This window comes from Vanessa tameamea, chromosome 4 (assembly GCF_037043105.1).
Source record: "Vanessa tameamea isolate UH-Manoa-2023 chromosome 4, ilVanTame1 primary haplotype, whole genome shotgun sequence".
Lineage (NCBI taxonomy): Eukaryota > Metazoa > Arthropoda > Insecta > Lepidoptera > Nymphalidae > Vanessa > Vanessa tameamea.
Window position 1 is genome coordinate 7,230,329 of NC_087312.1, and position 17,436 is coordinate 7,247,764.

General features: G+C 30.7%; 1 protein-coding gene across 1 annotated transcript in view; it reads left to right on the forward strand.

The window, feature by feature from the left end:
* LOC113394507 (trissin receptor-like) overlaps positions 1-17,436 on the forward strand; it is a 54,710-nt gene that overhangs the window by 19,311 nt on the left and 17,963 nt on the right. The window contains exon 4 of the mRNA XM_026631839.2: positions 3,550-3,747. Coding sequence (XP_026487624.1) covers positions 3,550-3,747 — 198 coding nt within the window. The remainder of the gene's footprint in view (positions 1-3,549; positions 3,748-17,436) is intronic.

Below are 17,436 nucleotides of genomic sequence, written 5' to 3' on the forward strand. Positions count from 1 at the left end.
ATAGCTCGTACCGTTGTATTCTAGTTTCAAAGGTAACTGAGTCGATTTCATTACAGGCACAACGATGATATGTTAATTCTCATGGTAGGTATTTATTGACGGTTTAAGAAATGGGTGATGTTTGTTACAATGCCAAGTATATAACAAATGGTGACCAAGTAACACCATTTGTGATAGATAATTAGTTACAACTTTTAATAATTAATAATCTATTATTGAAGTAAATTATTTCTGCGTTTTTGTTTTCAATAAAGTAGTCACAAAATATACTAAAACGTACTATGGGTTTTAGTTGATATTAGAATTGCAATGCCGTTAATACACGAGGAGTTATATCGAAGGACACAATTTCAAATACGAAGCAGCGTTTTTCCATTTCACTGACCTACCTTTTTTTTACAATTCATGTTGTGTTCAGCGGATAGAGAAAACACTCTGTGAAACCTGTAAGTGTCGAGAAAATCCAAGATATATATCCATCTATGAAGACAAGTATTTGGTGATTCAACAAACTCCTCATATGTAGTCGATTTTACAATATTATGCGTTTTCGTCGTTTTCTTTTGGACGTATTCTAAAAACTTTTTAAATGACGTTTTAAATTTTATATAAATCACATTAAAATCAAAGAAACACTGCAATGCATACAAAAATAGTTTGAAAGTGAAATTAGCATAATTTTATCGTAAACATTTTCATTAGACAAACTTATTTAGGGCACCAGTAACCACAGCCGCTTTAGTTGCTGCCCATATTTAAAATTCCACGTTACATGATAGTCATTAGTTTCTAGAAGTATCACTGTCGCTTAAATAAATATCCTTGATACGGAAACAATCCATTACTTACCACGCATAGTTTACTAAACGATAAATACATTTTTTAATCATTAGTGCGCTAAGCAAGGCTATTTGTCAAAGCAAACAATTTTCATTACAGATTGTGCTAATAAACTAGAGCGGTATTAATTACAGTATACTCAGCACTCGTGAAGTTTATCCGCTGTATTTAATGACGGTGGAAACGGATTGCGAGACGCGTCTCCAATATCGAATTCTCCTCAACATTATTTATAAGTTTACTTTCTTACAATCTCTCATTTCGAAGCAGATGCCGCAAGTAGGGATGCAGCTTTTTGTTTTTGTGTAATCCTTCAGTAGCGCTTTTTAATAATTTCAAAACGAAAACATGCCAAGAGATATGCAATAGCGATATTACTGTGTTGTTTAATTTTGATTCTTACATTTGCTTCTGACTTTGTTCAAGAAGAGTGCTTTTGAAGATTCAATATTACTTGTAAAAGCTTGTAGTACTAAGAATAAAGCCGATGTTTGATAGTTTTACATTGTATCTTATGACATTTTAAGAAACTGTATTTGTTTTTTTTTTAAATATTAGCGCCATCGACGTGCAATAGTCGCACGTATCGTATAATTAATTAATAACAAAAAAAAACATCGTGTATCATGTATTTATGTTAAACTAGTGGTCGCCCATTGGTTGAAATTCGACCGCAATTCATTGCTAACATAAAATTAGATGCGTTTATTCGACAGGAAAATGATGCTCAACTGAACGATACCTGTCACTACTACAATTTAAATATCATACGTAAAAAAAAAATCAAAGTAAAAATACTTTTTAAAAAAGCTTTTATTTAAATGCTCTGAAAAGAAGAAAATAAAATTTTCCTTTAAAATTTTAATTATCAATTTATAACCTCATTATACACAATTTTTTTAATCATAACAGCTTGTCGCGTAATAATCTTGCGTAAATTAACTAGTACCATATAATTTAGTAATTTAATCTGCTAAGTTTCATTTTTTTTTTATTTCAGTTTAATTAAATACTTCTATGTATGTACTTACGAAAACCTCGCGACAAGCTTTTTTTTTTCGAATTACTCACATCGAGCCCTATCATTTGATACCTATATCGCAGAAGTGCATAAAAAATAACTAATCTGCCATCTCGAATGTTCCACCATATTGGAATTAGAATGACATCACATTATTTTTCGATTTACTCTCAACAAGCCCTATCATTCGATACCCATATTGTAGAAGTGCATAAAAAATAACTATTCTGTCATCTCGAATGTTCCACCATATTGGATTTATAATGACGTCAAGCAGCTTATCGTGTATTGTCATCCAAACTTAACGAGTATACAAAATTTCAGCCAAATCGGTTAAAGATATCCGCTTCAAAATTGAGTAGCAAGATTCCACCCGCACATACATATATACATACATTGCAAGTTAAATAAAAGCTTTTAAAAATATCATTGATTTTCATCTTTGACATGACGTGTGTTGTCATTGGCACTATGAAAGTAAACTATGAACGTTTTATATTAAATATAATGTAGATAAAGGTGTGTGTGTTAAACGTGTGGTAAATTGTTTAATTTTTTTTTTTTAATAATTATTTTAATGTATTTCTAATGCATATTTTATAAAAATATTAGTTTTCTGCACTCCACTCCACTTAAAATTTAATAGTGCTAAATTTTACACCTCCGTCCATGTTTTTTTGGTAAAAAGTTATAGCTTTTCATAGATATATATATTAAAGGCTATAATATAACAATTAAAGATATTAATTTAATCGTATTTAAAAATATATATATATTGATCGTTATTTATGAACTATAACTTTTATCAAAAGATTTCGTCCTAATTAACCAGAAACTGTATTTTTAAATAAAATTTTCAATTTTCAATACATAAATTCTACAGTAATTTTACTTAATTTTATGATAATAAATAGACCCATGAAGTGTCCGTGTCTTCATACACAAAAGGCTTGTTCAATTTCAGAGAATGTTCGGAATTAATCTCACCAGAGCCTACTGTGGTCTGGCGAGAATGCCTTTCATAGAATTTTTAAGATTAGTAGTTTGCTGTTGTAACTGAAAACGAGGTCATTTAATAAAATCGACGTTGAAATATGTAGAACTTACGAAGATATGTATTAATAATCTTTTACTTTGTACATATTACGAGTAAGTCATATCATAATCAACAAAATTTTCTAAATAAAAAACATTTAAATTGTTAAAAGTACTTTTTGATAAATTAGGTTGAGTTTTTGTTATAAGTGAGCGAGCAAACCGTCTGTGTGTACTGTCAACTCAGGACGAGAATCACACGGTCATGTATATTCGCATAAAGATAAATAATACTCCTATTTTGGTTTCCCAAATTAGCGTATCTACAAGCACAAGGGATGTAACATCTTAGTTCCGAATGTCCATAAGACTATTGATACTGTAAGTAATGGTTAATACTTATTTCCTAATGTCTATGGGCTGTAACGACTATATCCTATTAGGTGGTTCATTTGTAAGTCCGCCTACATTGAATTTAAAAAAGTCATGTCAAGTCGAAAGTGAAGGAGTTATGAACGTAACATAAGCACAAACAGACATACCTTACTCAAAGTTGACCTACGATTTACATGAAAGAGAGAGTTTGTTAGTTCGTCCTCTTCATTTTAGTTGAACTTATTCAAATACGTCTAATCCTAAATGTTTTTACACAGTTGGTGATTTTGGGTGTTTGGGTAACCAGCGCAGCCTACAGCGCACCTAAGTTTATATGGGTAGAGACGATCACAAATGACTTAGGCGACGGACACATGGAGACAATTTGCATACAACATCGAATGAAATACAACTCTGAAATATTCGACATGGTCAATTTCGGTCTTCTCTACGTGACACCTCTCTGCGTGATGACGGTAAGTCTTTATTTTGTTACTAACATACGACTTTTATTTATGAATTTCATTTCTAAATACTAAAAGAGTAAAAAAATAATAAATTTCGAACTCTTTGGCATAAGGATATATTTTTGTAGAGCTATGCCGCTGCGATACAATAATGAGTGCACTCACTAATGGAATATTTTCATCCGATTCATGGAGGTTTCCTGGCCATGTTTTTCTTCACTGCCTAGCACGAGAAGCACATTAAACAGAAGACAGTGCTTGCTAGGATTTAAAAATAGTAATAGACGATATAAAAAAAAAACATTTATCTTCACCGAACCGGGCACATTCGGAGCTTTATTGGACAAATAAAATAAACCAGCTTAAACATTGGAAGCATGCAACGAGATTGGGTATTTCCGATTTGGTATTTTTACTAGAATGTCCAGCCCCACGTAAAAATGCACATACATAATATATATTATGTTAAATAAATTTCATACTATTTATCGAGTTTTATAATTATTATAAAATTTCAAATACTACACAAAAACATATATAATATAATTACTTATATAGCTGTTACATTCGATATATTTAAGATATATATTTAAGCCACACGTAAATATTCACGAGGGTTTCCTTCCACAATAACGATATAAACACAAAAACAAGTTAGAAAATCTAAAAATGCACGAAGAAAATTTAAAAGACGAGTCTTCTGATTTCATTACAATTATAAATAAACAACATTAATTAGCACTCTCTTTGATGCTTTGCATTATGAGTTGTCCAGTTAAGTACATAAAAATATGCCCTGATTTGAACCTACAACCTTTGGTTCAGGTCGGATTTACGCATTCACACATATACGAACGATCTTGGTAGGTAGGTCTCGTCATGTTTTCTACCGCCACGCAGTAATAATATTGTTGTGTTCCGGTTTGAAGGATGTGTGAGCCAATGATAACGGACACAAGAAACATAACATCTTAGGTCGGTGGCGCATAGGCGATGTAAGGAATACTTAAAATTTCTTCTAGCACCAAGTTCTATGGGTGATAGTAATAGTAACTACTTATTAAGTAGTCTGCCTATATTTACAATGGTTATATTTATTCAAAATAAAAACAAAGTACACTTCAATTGTTCATTATGAAATCAAATTCATTTATTCTTGATAAATTCATTGTAACAAGTCAACGTACTTGAAGAAATAAAAAGTACGAGGTATGTGTCAGACAGACGTGTCTCAACGTCTCGTAACATCGATATTACCTACTCTTTAGCCTCTTTGATTACTTTACTTAAATGGAACATTGTTTCCAGTATAAGGTAAAAGAGTGAGTCACTTTGATCGTCTTCTTTTTGGAGTGAGTTTATTTATCAGTTCATTCATTTTATAAAAAAAGCCCTTTCTTCTCGATTTCACATTTGACTTAATCTTAAGTCAAAGGTAAAATCGTGACTTCATAAAAAGGCAGGATTTTTTATTTTACTTGATCGAGATAATATTTATTTACATTTTGTTATCTATAAATTTATACATATAATTTATTTTTTAAAAGAATAATAGCAATTCCTATTTTAAACAATTTTTTTTCTCTAGCTTGTGTAAAGGTGCTGGGGTTTGGGACGGCAATAGCCTAAGGTGTAACAGCCTGCATCGCATCCGCGTCTTTTATTTCGCAGGCGAACAGAAAACTGTAGATTTTTCCGCTTAAGTACAAAGCAAGATTAAATAAATTTTTAATGTTATTTGAATCATACCTTCAATTGGACGAGTACTATTTCAAACTCAATTATACTCTATAGGAAATGCTAACGAAGCATCCCTATGCAAACACCATCGGCTTAATTGGGATAAAATTTTATGGCCTCTGCTCAGTCAGCTTTGATAATTAATGACAAAAAAGCTGCGACAGTTTTTAATGTTTAAGCAGCCATCTGTTTATTGTGTTAAATAAATTTGAATATACATTAATATTAAAAAGTAAGGCTTATTATTTTATTTTTTCTTATTTCCTAAATAGTATCGATCTACAATCCCACACATAGTCAAGAGTTCAATCGTTGACCTCATGACTCAGGACTTTTCCGAGCATAGGCCAGGTAAATAAAAATGTAGTAGCAATTGTCTTACAAAATATCCTTCTCTTTTGCACTATCTTTGTTATAAGTATAGTTCGGATCTGCTACATCTTCTGCATACATATGATTACCAGTGATACTCTAGTTGCTTATAATGCGATTGGTGATTTCTTATGTCGATAACTCGATGTTGCTAAGTATAGCAACAAAAAAAGTTGAAAGTATTCAACGGTACCTTGGCTCTAGTAAATCTTGATAATGACTTCTACGTATAGATTTCTACGCTATGCAGCTATTCTATCCATAACGTTCAACAACTTAATTCAAAACAAAATATACGACTTACAAACTTTGAAACATTATGAGGAGAACTTCATTGCTAAATATTATTTATAAGTTGTTTCTTAACAAAATTTAATAACCAATTATTTTTATGTTTGTCGGGTGATCTGTGGTATCGGTAATTTAATTTTGGTATGTCAAAAATAGCTGCGGCGTTTTACTGTATAAACAAATTCTTGTGTGTAAGAAGTATTTGCCTTTACAGAGTCGGAATTCTTTGTAATTTAATTTCTGAGAGAATAAAAGGCATAACTCGGCCATCACAACCATCGGGTAATGTTTTGTAGAAATTAAAGCACGATCAGTATCATTATCAGTCACCATTTAAAGAGCTCGGGAAATGCTTACAATGAAATATTATGCTTTGTTAATTATTCGCTGTATATTTTGTAAAAATTTTTCATGACCAGAGGTTCTTTAAAGTATTTATTATTAAATATTATCATTTATATTTCCTTTGCCTAACTTAATTGCTCCTTTACTTATTTACTAATAGCAATTGTAAATAGTTTCTTTATATTGTTTCTTGTTGTCGTCAGCGATTTCAATCACGTTTTAGGGGTTGGTCGTCAGGTATTATGAATAAAAAGTAGCATAATTATTAGAATAGAATTCAAGCTTGCTTCATATGAATTTTCATCAAATTCGGTTTAGAGGTTTGGAATTGAGAGAGTAACAGACAGACAAATAGAGCTACTTTCGCATTTTTAATATTAGTAAAGAAGTAAAGATTATGTACATTGTATATTATTATGACATAACCACATTTATATACTATCATTTTCTAAAAGCAGTTAATAATTCCTTTTGTATACGTATGACTTTTTTATAAAATAAAAATTTGTCCACTAGATGGTCAGTGTTCTGATCCCTCATATGAATTAAGAAATACTAATGGAAGGCCATGTCGTGTCCCTTGGGCTGTTTGGCGGTTGAAATTTCCATCTAAGTAGCAAATTAGGAATAGGTATTTTTATCTTATTAAATAAACTACCTAACTAAGCCAGTGGGTGTACCTTGATGTTTTTATTAATTTTGGAAATATGGGACATCTTTGATGTTTACAAAAACCTCCTTTAAAATCTAGGTATTTCGTAACTCGTACGTAAGTCATGTTTTAAACCTTAGTAAATAATTTCAAACAAAACTTTCTCATCTCACAAGTCTCAAATTATTTTAATAATTTAGACTTTCAAATAAAATTTATTATTTATAACGTCAAAATACGAATTTATAAATGTATGTTTTTCTGCTTAAATGCGTGTCTTAAAGACTAATAAGTGAGTTCCAAATTAAAATAAATACTTTTAGCTTTCAATTAATCTTCATCAGGGTTTTTCTATAAATATAAATTTTCATAATATGAATTACAATAATGGCATCATATATTAATATGATGAGAAAATTGTCAGCGGGGTGAATTAGCACACTGAAGGCGAAAAGATCGGCTGGTGAATGTTTTGGTTAAAAAATATATTGGGGTAAAATTCTATATATCATTTTAGTCATACGGAGCGGTGACGGGTACTTATTGGAGTAATAAAGTGATGTACTTACAATAATAAATCTTGCAAATATTTTAAAATATCTAAGACTTATATGGCAACCAACGAACTGTTAACGTAATGGGCTATAAAATCTGAAATTTCCCAGAGTTCGTATTAATGGTCGAATGTTTCGTTCTTTGACGTATGAGTTGAATGACTACTTTTATATGTTATCATTTTACTTCGACCGTATTTTATGATGAAAATGAAACCTTAACATTTTCCTCGAAAATTAATTTTCAAAGTTTATTTATACTATTTGTTACAAGTAAAATGATCACGCTATATTCATTGCAAGCCTTCTGCCTCCAGTTATAAGGCTGAGTCTAAGAAAATTAAAACAAAAAGAGAGACGATTTTCTGTTTTATGAAATACCAATAAGCATATATGAGCCGAGATGGCCCAGTGGTTAGAACGCGTGCATCTTAACCGATGATTTCGGGTTCAAACCCAGGCAGGCACCACTGAATTTACATGTGCTTAATTTGTTTATAATTCATCTCGTGCTCGGCGGTGAAGGAAAACATCGTGAGGAAACCTGCATGTGTCTAATTTCAACGAAATTCTGCCACATGTGTATTCCACCAACCCGCATTGGAGCAGCGTGGTGGAATATGCTCCATACCTTCTCCTCAACGGGAGAGGAGGCCTTAGCCCAGCAGTGGAAAATTTACAGGCTGATTATGTTATGTATATGTAATAAGCATACTCTGAACTTTCTGTAATTTTATCGTGCGTGTATAAATTAAAGTCTCTTATCTAACAAATGTTTGCGTGCAATGTCTAGAAATAATTAAAGATCAACTTCGCTGAATTAATTAACTTTTAGAACGTCATGACATAAAATATGTTATTTTTAAAAAGATAGAATTAGAAGAATAGACCAATTATGCAATTAAACTGAGCTTAGAGTGAATTTTATAGGAGCCTCATTAGGCTATCCATTGATCGGGAATGAACTTATGGCCTTCACTGCGCCAAAAGTCCAAGAGTTACAGAGTTATAGAGGCTCCAATTATGCTCGATAACGAAACAAATATTGACACATAATTAATACATTAATTCAAATGTGTTAACTCTATTTGCATACTCATTATATTTTTATTGCACCGCGGTTATTTCATTGAAATATGGAATCAAATTTTTATATTAAATATATCGTTTGTAAAAACTATTCTCATACTCGTATATCCACGCTTATCAACTACTAGCGATCAGTTTTTCAGTCATTAGAGTATACAAACCGCTATGTCCCTACGTTTTAAATCTGTAATATCTTCGAAAATATTCATTCATTACATGCTGTAAAGGGCCATATTGATCTATATTATATGCACAATGTATTTAAGGTACTTAATTGGATAAGGATTAATGCTGTATTGCTTAAAATTGCTTCGAAAATAAGCCATTTTTTCTTGTAAAAAGTAAAGGATAAAAAATGGTTGTCGTGGGCCATCCCTGAGAGATAGACATATACCATCGCAGACTTTTTTGAAGACATTTTTAAGGTGTATGTAAGCGCAAAAAATGCATTTAATTACGACCTCACTTCAGAAACCTCTAAAATTATCAGTGTTTCTCTACAACATTGTGCATGTATTATACATATAAAACTTCCTCTTGAATCAATCTATCTATTAAAAAAACCGCCTCATCGGTTATGTAATTTTAAAGATCTAAACATACATAGGGACAAACAGCGGTAAGCGACTTTGTTTTTACATTTGACTTTTTACTTTTAAAATAATACACGTTACATTATCTTGCGTTACATTACGTTACCGTAAAAGTAGCTCCATTTTAATTTTACATTAATTTAAACGAAATAAATATTTACTAAGATATATTCATATTAGTAAATATTATGTATGTCAATCAGTTACAAAAATTTTCATAGAAATGCCAAGCACGACCATAAAATAAATTGCGGTACTGCAGCATCGTTATGAGCCCTTATCCCAATTGTTTGGGGCTGCCGTATTGCATATACTATATGAGAAAATTTGACAGACTTTTACCGAGTTTCTTTCGCCGATTCAGGGTTTCATTCACTGGTTCCTCTCAGGTTTGGATATTTTCTATTCCGAACCGGTGGTTTTTGATTAGAAAGTCAATAAGTAAATGTAATGCTCTTATATTGAATAAAGTTTTTGATTTTGAGTTGATTTAATTTTACGAAACGCCTACCGCCCGCATAGTCTCCCATCATCATAGATATCGATCTTTTGGAAATCCTCCTTTGGTTTCGAACAAACTTGGTAAACAAATATGGTAAAAAAGTTATGGTTTGTAAACCATAGAAGTGCCTTAAGCACTTAGGTGCTCAATTAATATATGTGATTAAAACACTTACTAAGTGGTAAGTGTTTTAATGGGAATGGATGGATGCATTTTACACTGCTATTTAAAGGTAAATTTGTATTGAAAACAATTATCAGCTCAATATGTCCTTATAATAATAATATCAACAATATCCGTTGTATGTTGTTCATGTAACAAGTAATTCAAGCTCGTCACGTCAATTGTCTTAATTTAAAGCGAGTGAAACTGCGAAACGCAGCTAATATAATATTATTATGTACTAAAAACTTCTTCGAAACGTGCGGCATCTACTGGTATAAGTTTTAGGTATATTGGTTTATATTATTTCAGTTAGTTAATTTGAAAATTTAACTGCAAAACTAACAATTAAATTGATGCTTAGAGAAGTATACAGCTATAGAATAAATTTAAAAACTTACAAAAAAAAAGGTTAAAATAAAAAAAAATTAAATATGGAATGACATTGAAATTATTATATCATTTTAGAGACCCAATATAAATAATGAAAATTTCCAAAATAACAATCAAATGTTCGTTGTCTTAAGCATGTCTTCATTACAAGATATTAAAACTTTAATTTCAGTCTTGCGACTAAATTTTCTTTTGTCATGAGCGGTGCTTCAATGAAAATTAGCATTTTAACTACTTCATTTTCAATCAGTAATTTCCAATATATTTGGAACATATTAATGAAGCTTAGCTCTGGCAACCATTTTATATTAAAACAATCTTTTTTTAGGTTTTATAGTGTGTTTATTATGAAAAGTTGAAAACGACCTTAATATGGCGGATAGACTTCAAGGTTTTATTATGTTTCCTTTGGGAAATTATCTGACACATTCTTAGAGAAAACCTTGTTCTTAAAATTAGTATAATAAGTAGCGCCTTAAATGTAATACAGAAAAACTGTAAATTATAAAGTTAAGTGATAAAATTGTTAGTACTTATCCTAATAATCTTATTAAAAATTAAAGGTCGGGTCCAAAATACATTGATAAATAAGGTATATAACACAATACAAGATTAAATTAAAGATAAAAAAGCGTGAACTGAGCGTGTATTTATTGCTTTCTAGGTAAGATATATCAAAATTTAATTGTATTTTAATTACAAACTCTTTAATTAAAATCGTGAAAAACTACTGAATTTCTTGCCGGTTTTTCTCGGTAGAATCTACTTTTCAAACCGGTGGTAGAATAGAATATTTTGACTTTTTAAAAAATATTTATTTAAAATTTTTAGTTTACGTAATACCTAAATGTAATTAATTCAGTAAGTTACAAAAGATTGAAACTGTTATATGAAGCCACAATGTTCCTCTACATTCATATTCTAACCGAGTTCTTGTTAAACCGCATTCTGCTTTAAAATTATACAGCCTTAACTTAAAAGTTCACGTATTAGAATTATGTTGATGGATTTTTTCTATCGTAATAATAATGTACATAGTTGCTGTAATTTCAGTTCTTTTTTTATCTAGTAGCTAGCCTATAAGGCTGTAGATTCCGTGGTTCTTGGTACTAACTCCGGCTCGGGCCAATAAAAAGTAATTAGGTTTTTCCAACAATAAATTCTCAGTAGCACCCCAGAGTTTTTAAATTAGTAGTGATTAGAATTCCTTGCCCCGGGTAATAGTTAAGACTAGTGGCAGTAGTGGTTCTGTGTTTGAACCCTCCACGGCTTTTTCGAATTGCCACCTTATCAAACTACGAGGACAATAGAATAGAGCGCACAAAATAACACAAAGTTTAATATTTTAATGTTTTATATTTGATTAATATCAAACCTTAAAATACTTCGACTGGATTACCCCTGCAAAACCAAGCAAGGTATCATCGAAATCTGTCTGAAGGATATATAGTCTTTAATAAAAAAAGGTTTTGTTAGTAAGTAAATGTAAAATGTAGGCTGTTGGAAAGTTACTGAATTAATATAACAATTTATTTTTGTATTTGTTTTTAGAATTACTTCTTTAGAAAGTTCTCCAAAAGCATTTTATTAAAAATCTGATATTTTATTTTTATTCTTTAAACATACAGACTAAACAAAAGCAATATTTTGACGGATATAAATGGTGGAATGTATATTGATATATATGTTTAGAGTAAGGTAGATAGACTGGCAAAGCCTGACGCTAATTGGTTATCTCATTCCATAGACATTTGTGCCGTAAGAAATATTAACCATAGCCTACATCACCAATGCGCTACTGACCTTGGGACTTAAGCTGTTATGAGGTTGATCTTCAAATTGGAACACAAAAGTACTTGCACCAACATCTACCACAATATTTTTGTTTTCCGTATAAAAAAATCAGGGCATTACTTTTTAAGCTTTCTTCGCACTAACCCGTGCATCATAGACGTAGACTTTGAAAGTTAAAGCATTTATCACAACTTTTTTAATATAAAGTGGGCCTCTAAAGTACAAAATGTATGTACGTGTGGATTAAATATTTCATAATCCACTCGGGATTATTATAATTCAAAAGATTATAAAAAACTATACCATTACCTACTTTTTTAAGTTCTTTGACTTAAATATAACTTAGTTTGTTTAGATTACAGCTACTTAATTACGTTCTCAACGATGACTAGCTAACTGATCAAGAGATGTAGAGAATAGACCTGTGTTCGCACACACATACTTGTGTATTCTTAACTCTCATTATCCAAACGGCCAAAGATAATTCAGGCATATAATTACTATGTGATTCTCTATGAGTGGGTATGTTTTATATTTAATATCGTTTGTTGAATATTCTTCTATTATATTTTATTTCATATTTATTTATTAAACATTACAAAGGATTTCCAATTTTCTAAGAAGTATCTTCCTCGATGAAATATTATAGAATATGTTCGCCCCCATAATATAATATTAAATAATTTTATTGTTGAATATGTAAAAGGAGGTAAAATAGTATACGATGGCAGTAAAAATATAACCCATTTATATAAAAAACTAAACGTAGACTTCAAAAATAGTATTCGAAATTATATATTATATTAATTGGGACATGAATCACAGCCTTTGGAGAATAGTATTCGTTACACATAAATTAATTACATTTAGTGACCTTCGTTTTAACGAGGATGACAACGGCCTTTGACACTACTAGAATTGTTTTCAGAAGCTAAATATTTGGTGTTTGAAGATGTGGTTGAATTTCGGAGTCGTCTTTTTACGGTTCAAGGGAATGTGGGAATTTCACCTTTTGCCTTAATTATACTATGGAAAAGACGAACCTGCTTTGTTTTGATTAGCATCCGCTCTGCTCAGAGTCAGAACCACGATTTTGTTGTTCAATAATCTCCCACTTTACGTATGCAAAAGCAGCATGTGTCCAAAGTTGTCTGAACAACAGCCTAAAAATGAAATGTATCTAATAGACTCACAAGCATTGTACGCTCTAAGTCACGTAGGATCCAATGGGCCCCAAGCACTTCCACGTAGCACGTGTAGACTACACGTGCTACGTGGAATTTTCCCGAAATTTAACAAAAACAAAGTTGAGGGATATAATATTCCCCACACAACTAATTAAGGGTTGAATGCTATTACATATTATGAATAGTTAGTACATGTTCCAAAAATAGTTTAATAAAAGTCAATAAGGTGTCATAAAAATAGAGAAGACAAAAAGAATCCCATCTTTATGAATTTATTTGGTACTTAATTTTAATTAATATTGATGTAATTTTAAACTGTTGTGTACTATAAATATACTTTTTATTATTATATATCGGCATAAAAGACTGCCTATTCATATCAATATAACTACTATCTCAATTCAAAGAACTTTGCTGTTTGTTTCCAAGCTATTCAAGTTGGACTTTGGACGTTATTTTCAATTTACTGGCATTGTATATAAGAAATACCTACACTTTGATTGGAGAAATATGCTTTATTTAAATTCTACATCATTTAATGTTCTTTATAATTTATATAACGCAATCACCAACCGCACAAGAGATAATAGTGTGCACAGTGGCACTCTCTATTTCCACTCTTTGAGTCCAGTGGGATTAAATTCCGATACGACTTGAGAAAATTTAAACAAAAGACCAACGACACTACTTGCTTTCAGAGAGTCTTTATCAGTTTTTTGAATTAGTCGCCAATCTATTAATATTGAATCCTGTTTTAGTTTTTATAAGTTTCAACTGTATAGTTAATTTGTTTCTGATTTGTATATGACCTTAAATAGTATGCCACCTGGTCTTTGAGATAATCTAATCCTTGAAACGTTTCATTGTTTTTTTACTTAAGTTTAAAGGAAAATTTCCTCGGTCCAGAGCTTCTGTCTCATCTCAATATGTAAATCGAATCTCGCTCAATGCTAAGTACTTATCTATGTACACTTAATCCTTTAAGCATCGAAAGAGCATTAAATCTGTTAAAGTTTTGGCCTTAAGCCAGCTTTCGCTTTGTCATGTGTATATTGCAATGTAATTAATAACGATGCTTGCATATTGCATATATTAGGTTATTGCAAAATTTCGCACGCAAATGCGTGGCGTACGAGGTTATTATATACATTTTTTTTATATTTTATATAGTTAAGCAAGGATTCAATGTATGTATGATGTGTGAGGAGACGTTTTTATTTTGTATTGCGTAATTAAAAAAGATACAAGACCAATATAAATAAAAGTAGAAGACCATACTCTGGAGCGCGTCTCACTAATACTATATTAGCGCTAATAACATATTACTTATATGATAAAAAATTAAGTATAAAACTATTAATATGTTTTTTTTTTAATATAGCTAATATACGGAATAAAATGATCGTAGATAATCTTATAACACAAAGTTTCCGACCCCGCAAAGTACTTAGATCTTATGTATCCCAGTTTTAGTATAGTTTCTATACCAAAATTCCGCAAATATTTTAAACTTAGGCACTTAACAAATATTAATCTTATTAAAAAAAATAGAGTACTCAATTTATATATATATATATATATATATATATATGATAAAAATAAACAAACGAAATGTGTGCTGATTTCCATTTAGGATATTTTATCTGTGTGTATGTATTTTCGTTTGAGAAGTGTGTAGATGACTATGTATTTTTATTTTTAAAAAGATATTTTTTTGACATTGAGGTTTATCTCCGCGTTTTTTCACGACAGTGCTAGTTTTACTTAAATTGAATCCATGACATAAAAATAGCTAATAAAACCCAACTCAAATAAAGTACATTTATATTTTGACTCATAAAGTCCAAACCGTTGGATCTAAAAACCTGAAATTATAAGACGAGTTTTCTTTGACGATGTAGACAACGAAGTCTTACCTTATTTTCATCTCTATAAGTACAATAATTACACTTCAAATTATAAAATATAAAAGGTAAAACCGGGTGAAACTACTGGTATAGTTTGTTATATGATATAGATAAACGTCAAACACCGCTTTCTACCAAAATAATTAGTGTGATCTATCAGTTAAAGATATAAACGTTGTCTTGTTGTATCTGTAATACATTCGTCAGCATTCACCGTACTAGCGCCCGGATCGTCGATTATCCCTCCAACTACGTTGACCTAATTAGTGGGGATTGGCCGAATATTCATATTTGTCCAAATATTTGATTAAAATGCCGAACATGCCGCTGAATACGATTCCATTACAAAACAACTCCATACTGTAACTTCTAACAAAAATATTTTTTTTTCGACATTCTATGATATCATTTTCCTTACCATCCGGTCAACTATTACTACTGTTACTACTGTTTTCGTAAGGCGCAGTGCCTTAAGAAAATACGTTATAATTCAAAGTTTAGTTTTTCAGTATCACGATTAAAGGTAAGAGCGCTTATTATTATTCGGTCATTAAAAGGTCCTTTCAATATTTTCCGGCAAACTAAATGACGCAATAACAAACTGTTAATAAGTTTTCGCCTATTAATTTGTATAGCTAGATTATTTTAGGTAATTATGATAAAAGTGAACAGTACTCAACGTTTCTACAGGAAGGCGTAGTGTACATGATAACGCAGCTGACGTCGAACTGTCAGTGGGTTTATAATACAAGCGTAAGGTTAATTTTACGGCTGTCAGTTTTATCTCACTTCTTCTCATATCAGTCATATTATTGTCACATGTGAAGTGGCAAAAATGTTTACTGCAAAAGGAAAAAAAACGTTTCATTTCATTAACATACTATGTTAGAAACAAAAATAACTGGATGTAAAATATTGACTGAAAAATAAACAACTGTTTGAATGTTTGAATTTATTATTCCGTGATTAATTGAATATTGAATCGGCGGTAATTGTCAAAATTGAAGATGACAAAATAGCTCGTGTTATTATAATATAAACAAGTGACGAACGCACAGTATTGCGTTACAGGATATTTTATATATAACAATTCAATTTGGATCTATTAGTAATTATTGACAGAGGTCCGAATTGTATTGTACCGATTCCATATTCGATAAAAGCCATATTCGCCCCATCACTATTAATTAACTTTATCGATATCCTATATACATATGAGCATTCGTAATATGAAAGTCGTTTGGATCAGTATTTTTAGCTAAAGTACCATTCAAATTATTTCTTGGAAATTATTTTATATTACATGAATGTTTTGTTGTTCATCAATATTTGCGTCAGCTACAGTCTGTCATGTCCTTAAATTAGTATTGTTCTTTGACACCAGTCAAAGAACAATAAACCCCTTTTACTTTCAAAAACCAATACCGAATTCGTTAGCTTCGGGTCCGAAGTTACTAAATAAACTTGGTAAATTAGATCGATTCTTTCTTTTAACTAAGTCTAAGAGTTGTATTTAAAGAAAAATAAGTTGTGTTTTTGTTTTAGAGTTTCAAGCAAAAGTGCCAAATAGATTGATTGATTTAATACCTTATATCATACTCATAGTAGATTTTACATAAATATTATTAATTTCAATCGGGAATATGAACTAGCAAATTACACCTAGGTCGCGTCAAGATAGATAGACTTTTAGATATATTAACCAAGCCTTAGATCGTTAATGCTCCGTGGACCATAGACACACACACACTACAGTAGAACAATAGAGAGAAAAAACACTAAATGTAATATATAATAATAATTGGTGTTTTTAGTGAAATGTATACACATACTTGCATTGCATTTGCCAAATATAAAAATATAAGCCGATCAGACGTTGTCCTGCCTTTCCTATGAATATTGTATTCGAATTTGTATAATTAATAAAATATAAAATATAAGTATTGTTTATTATTATAATGCTTTATGATACATAACATTTTATGCGTATATTAATAGTTTTGTTGGTATTACGACACGAGGACATACAACTGGATTTTCGAACGGAAAACACGGAATTCCAATATGAAATTGATGAAAACAACACTTAGACTGCCCTAAGATTTATATTTATGAAA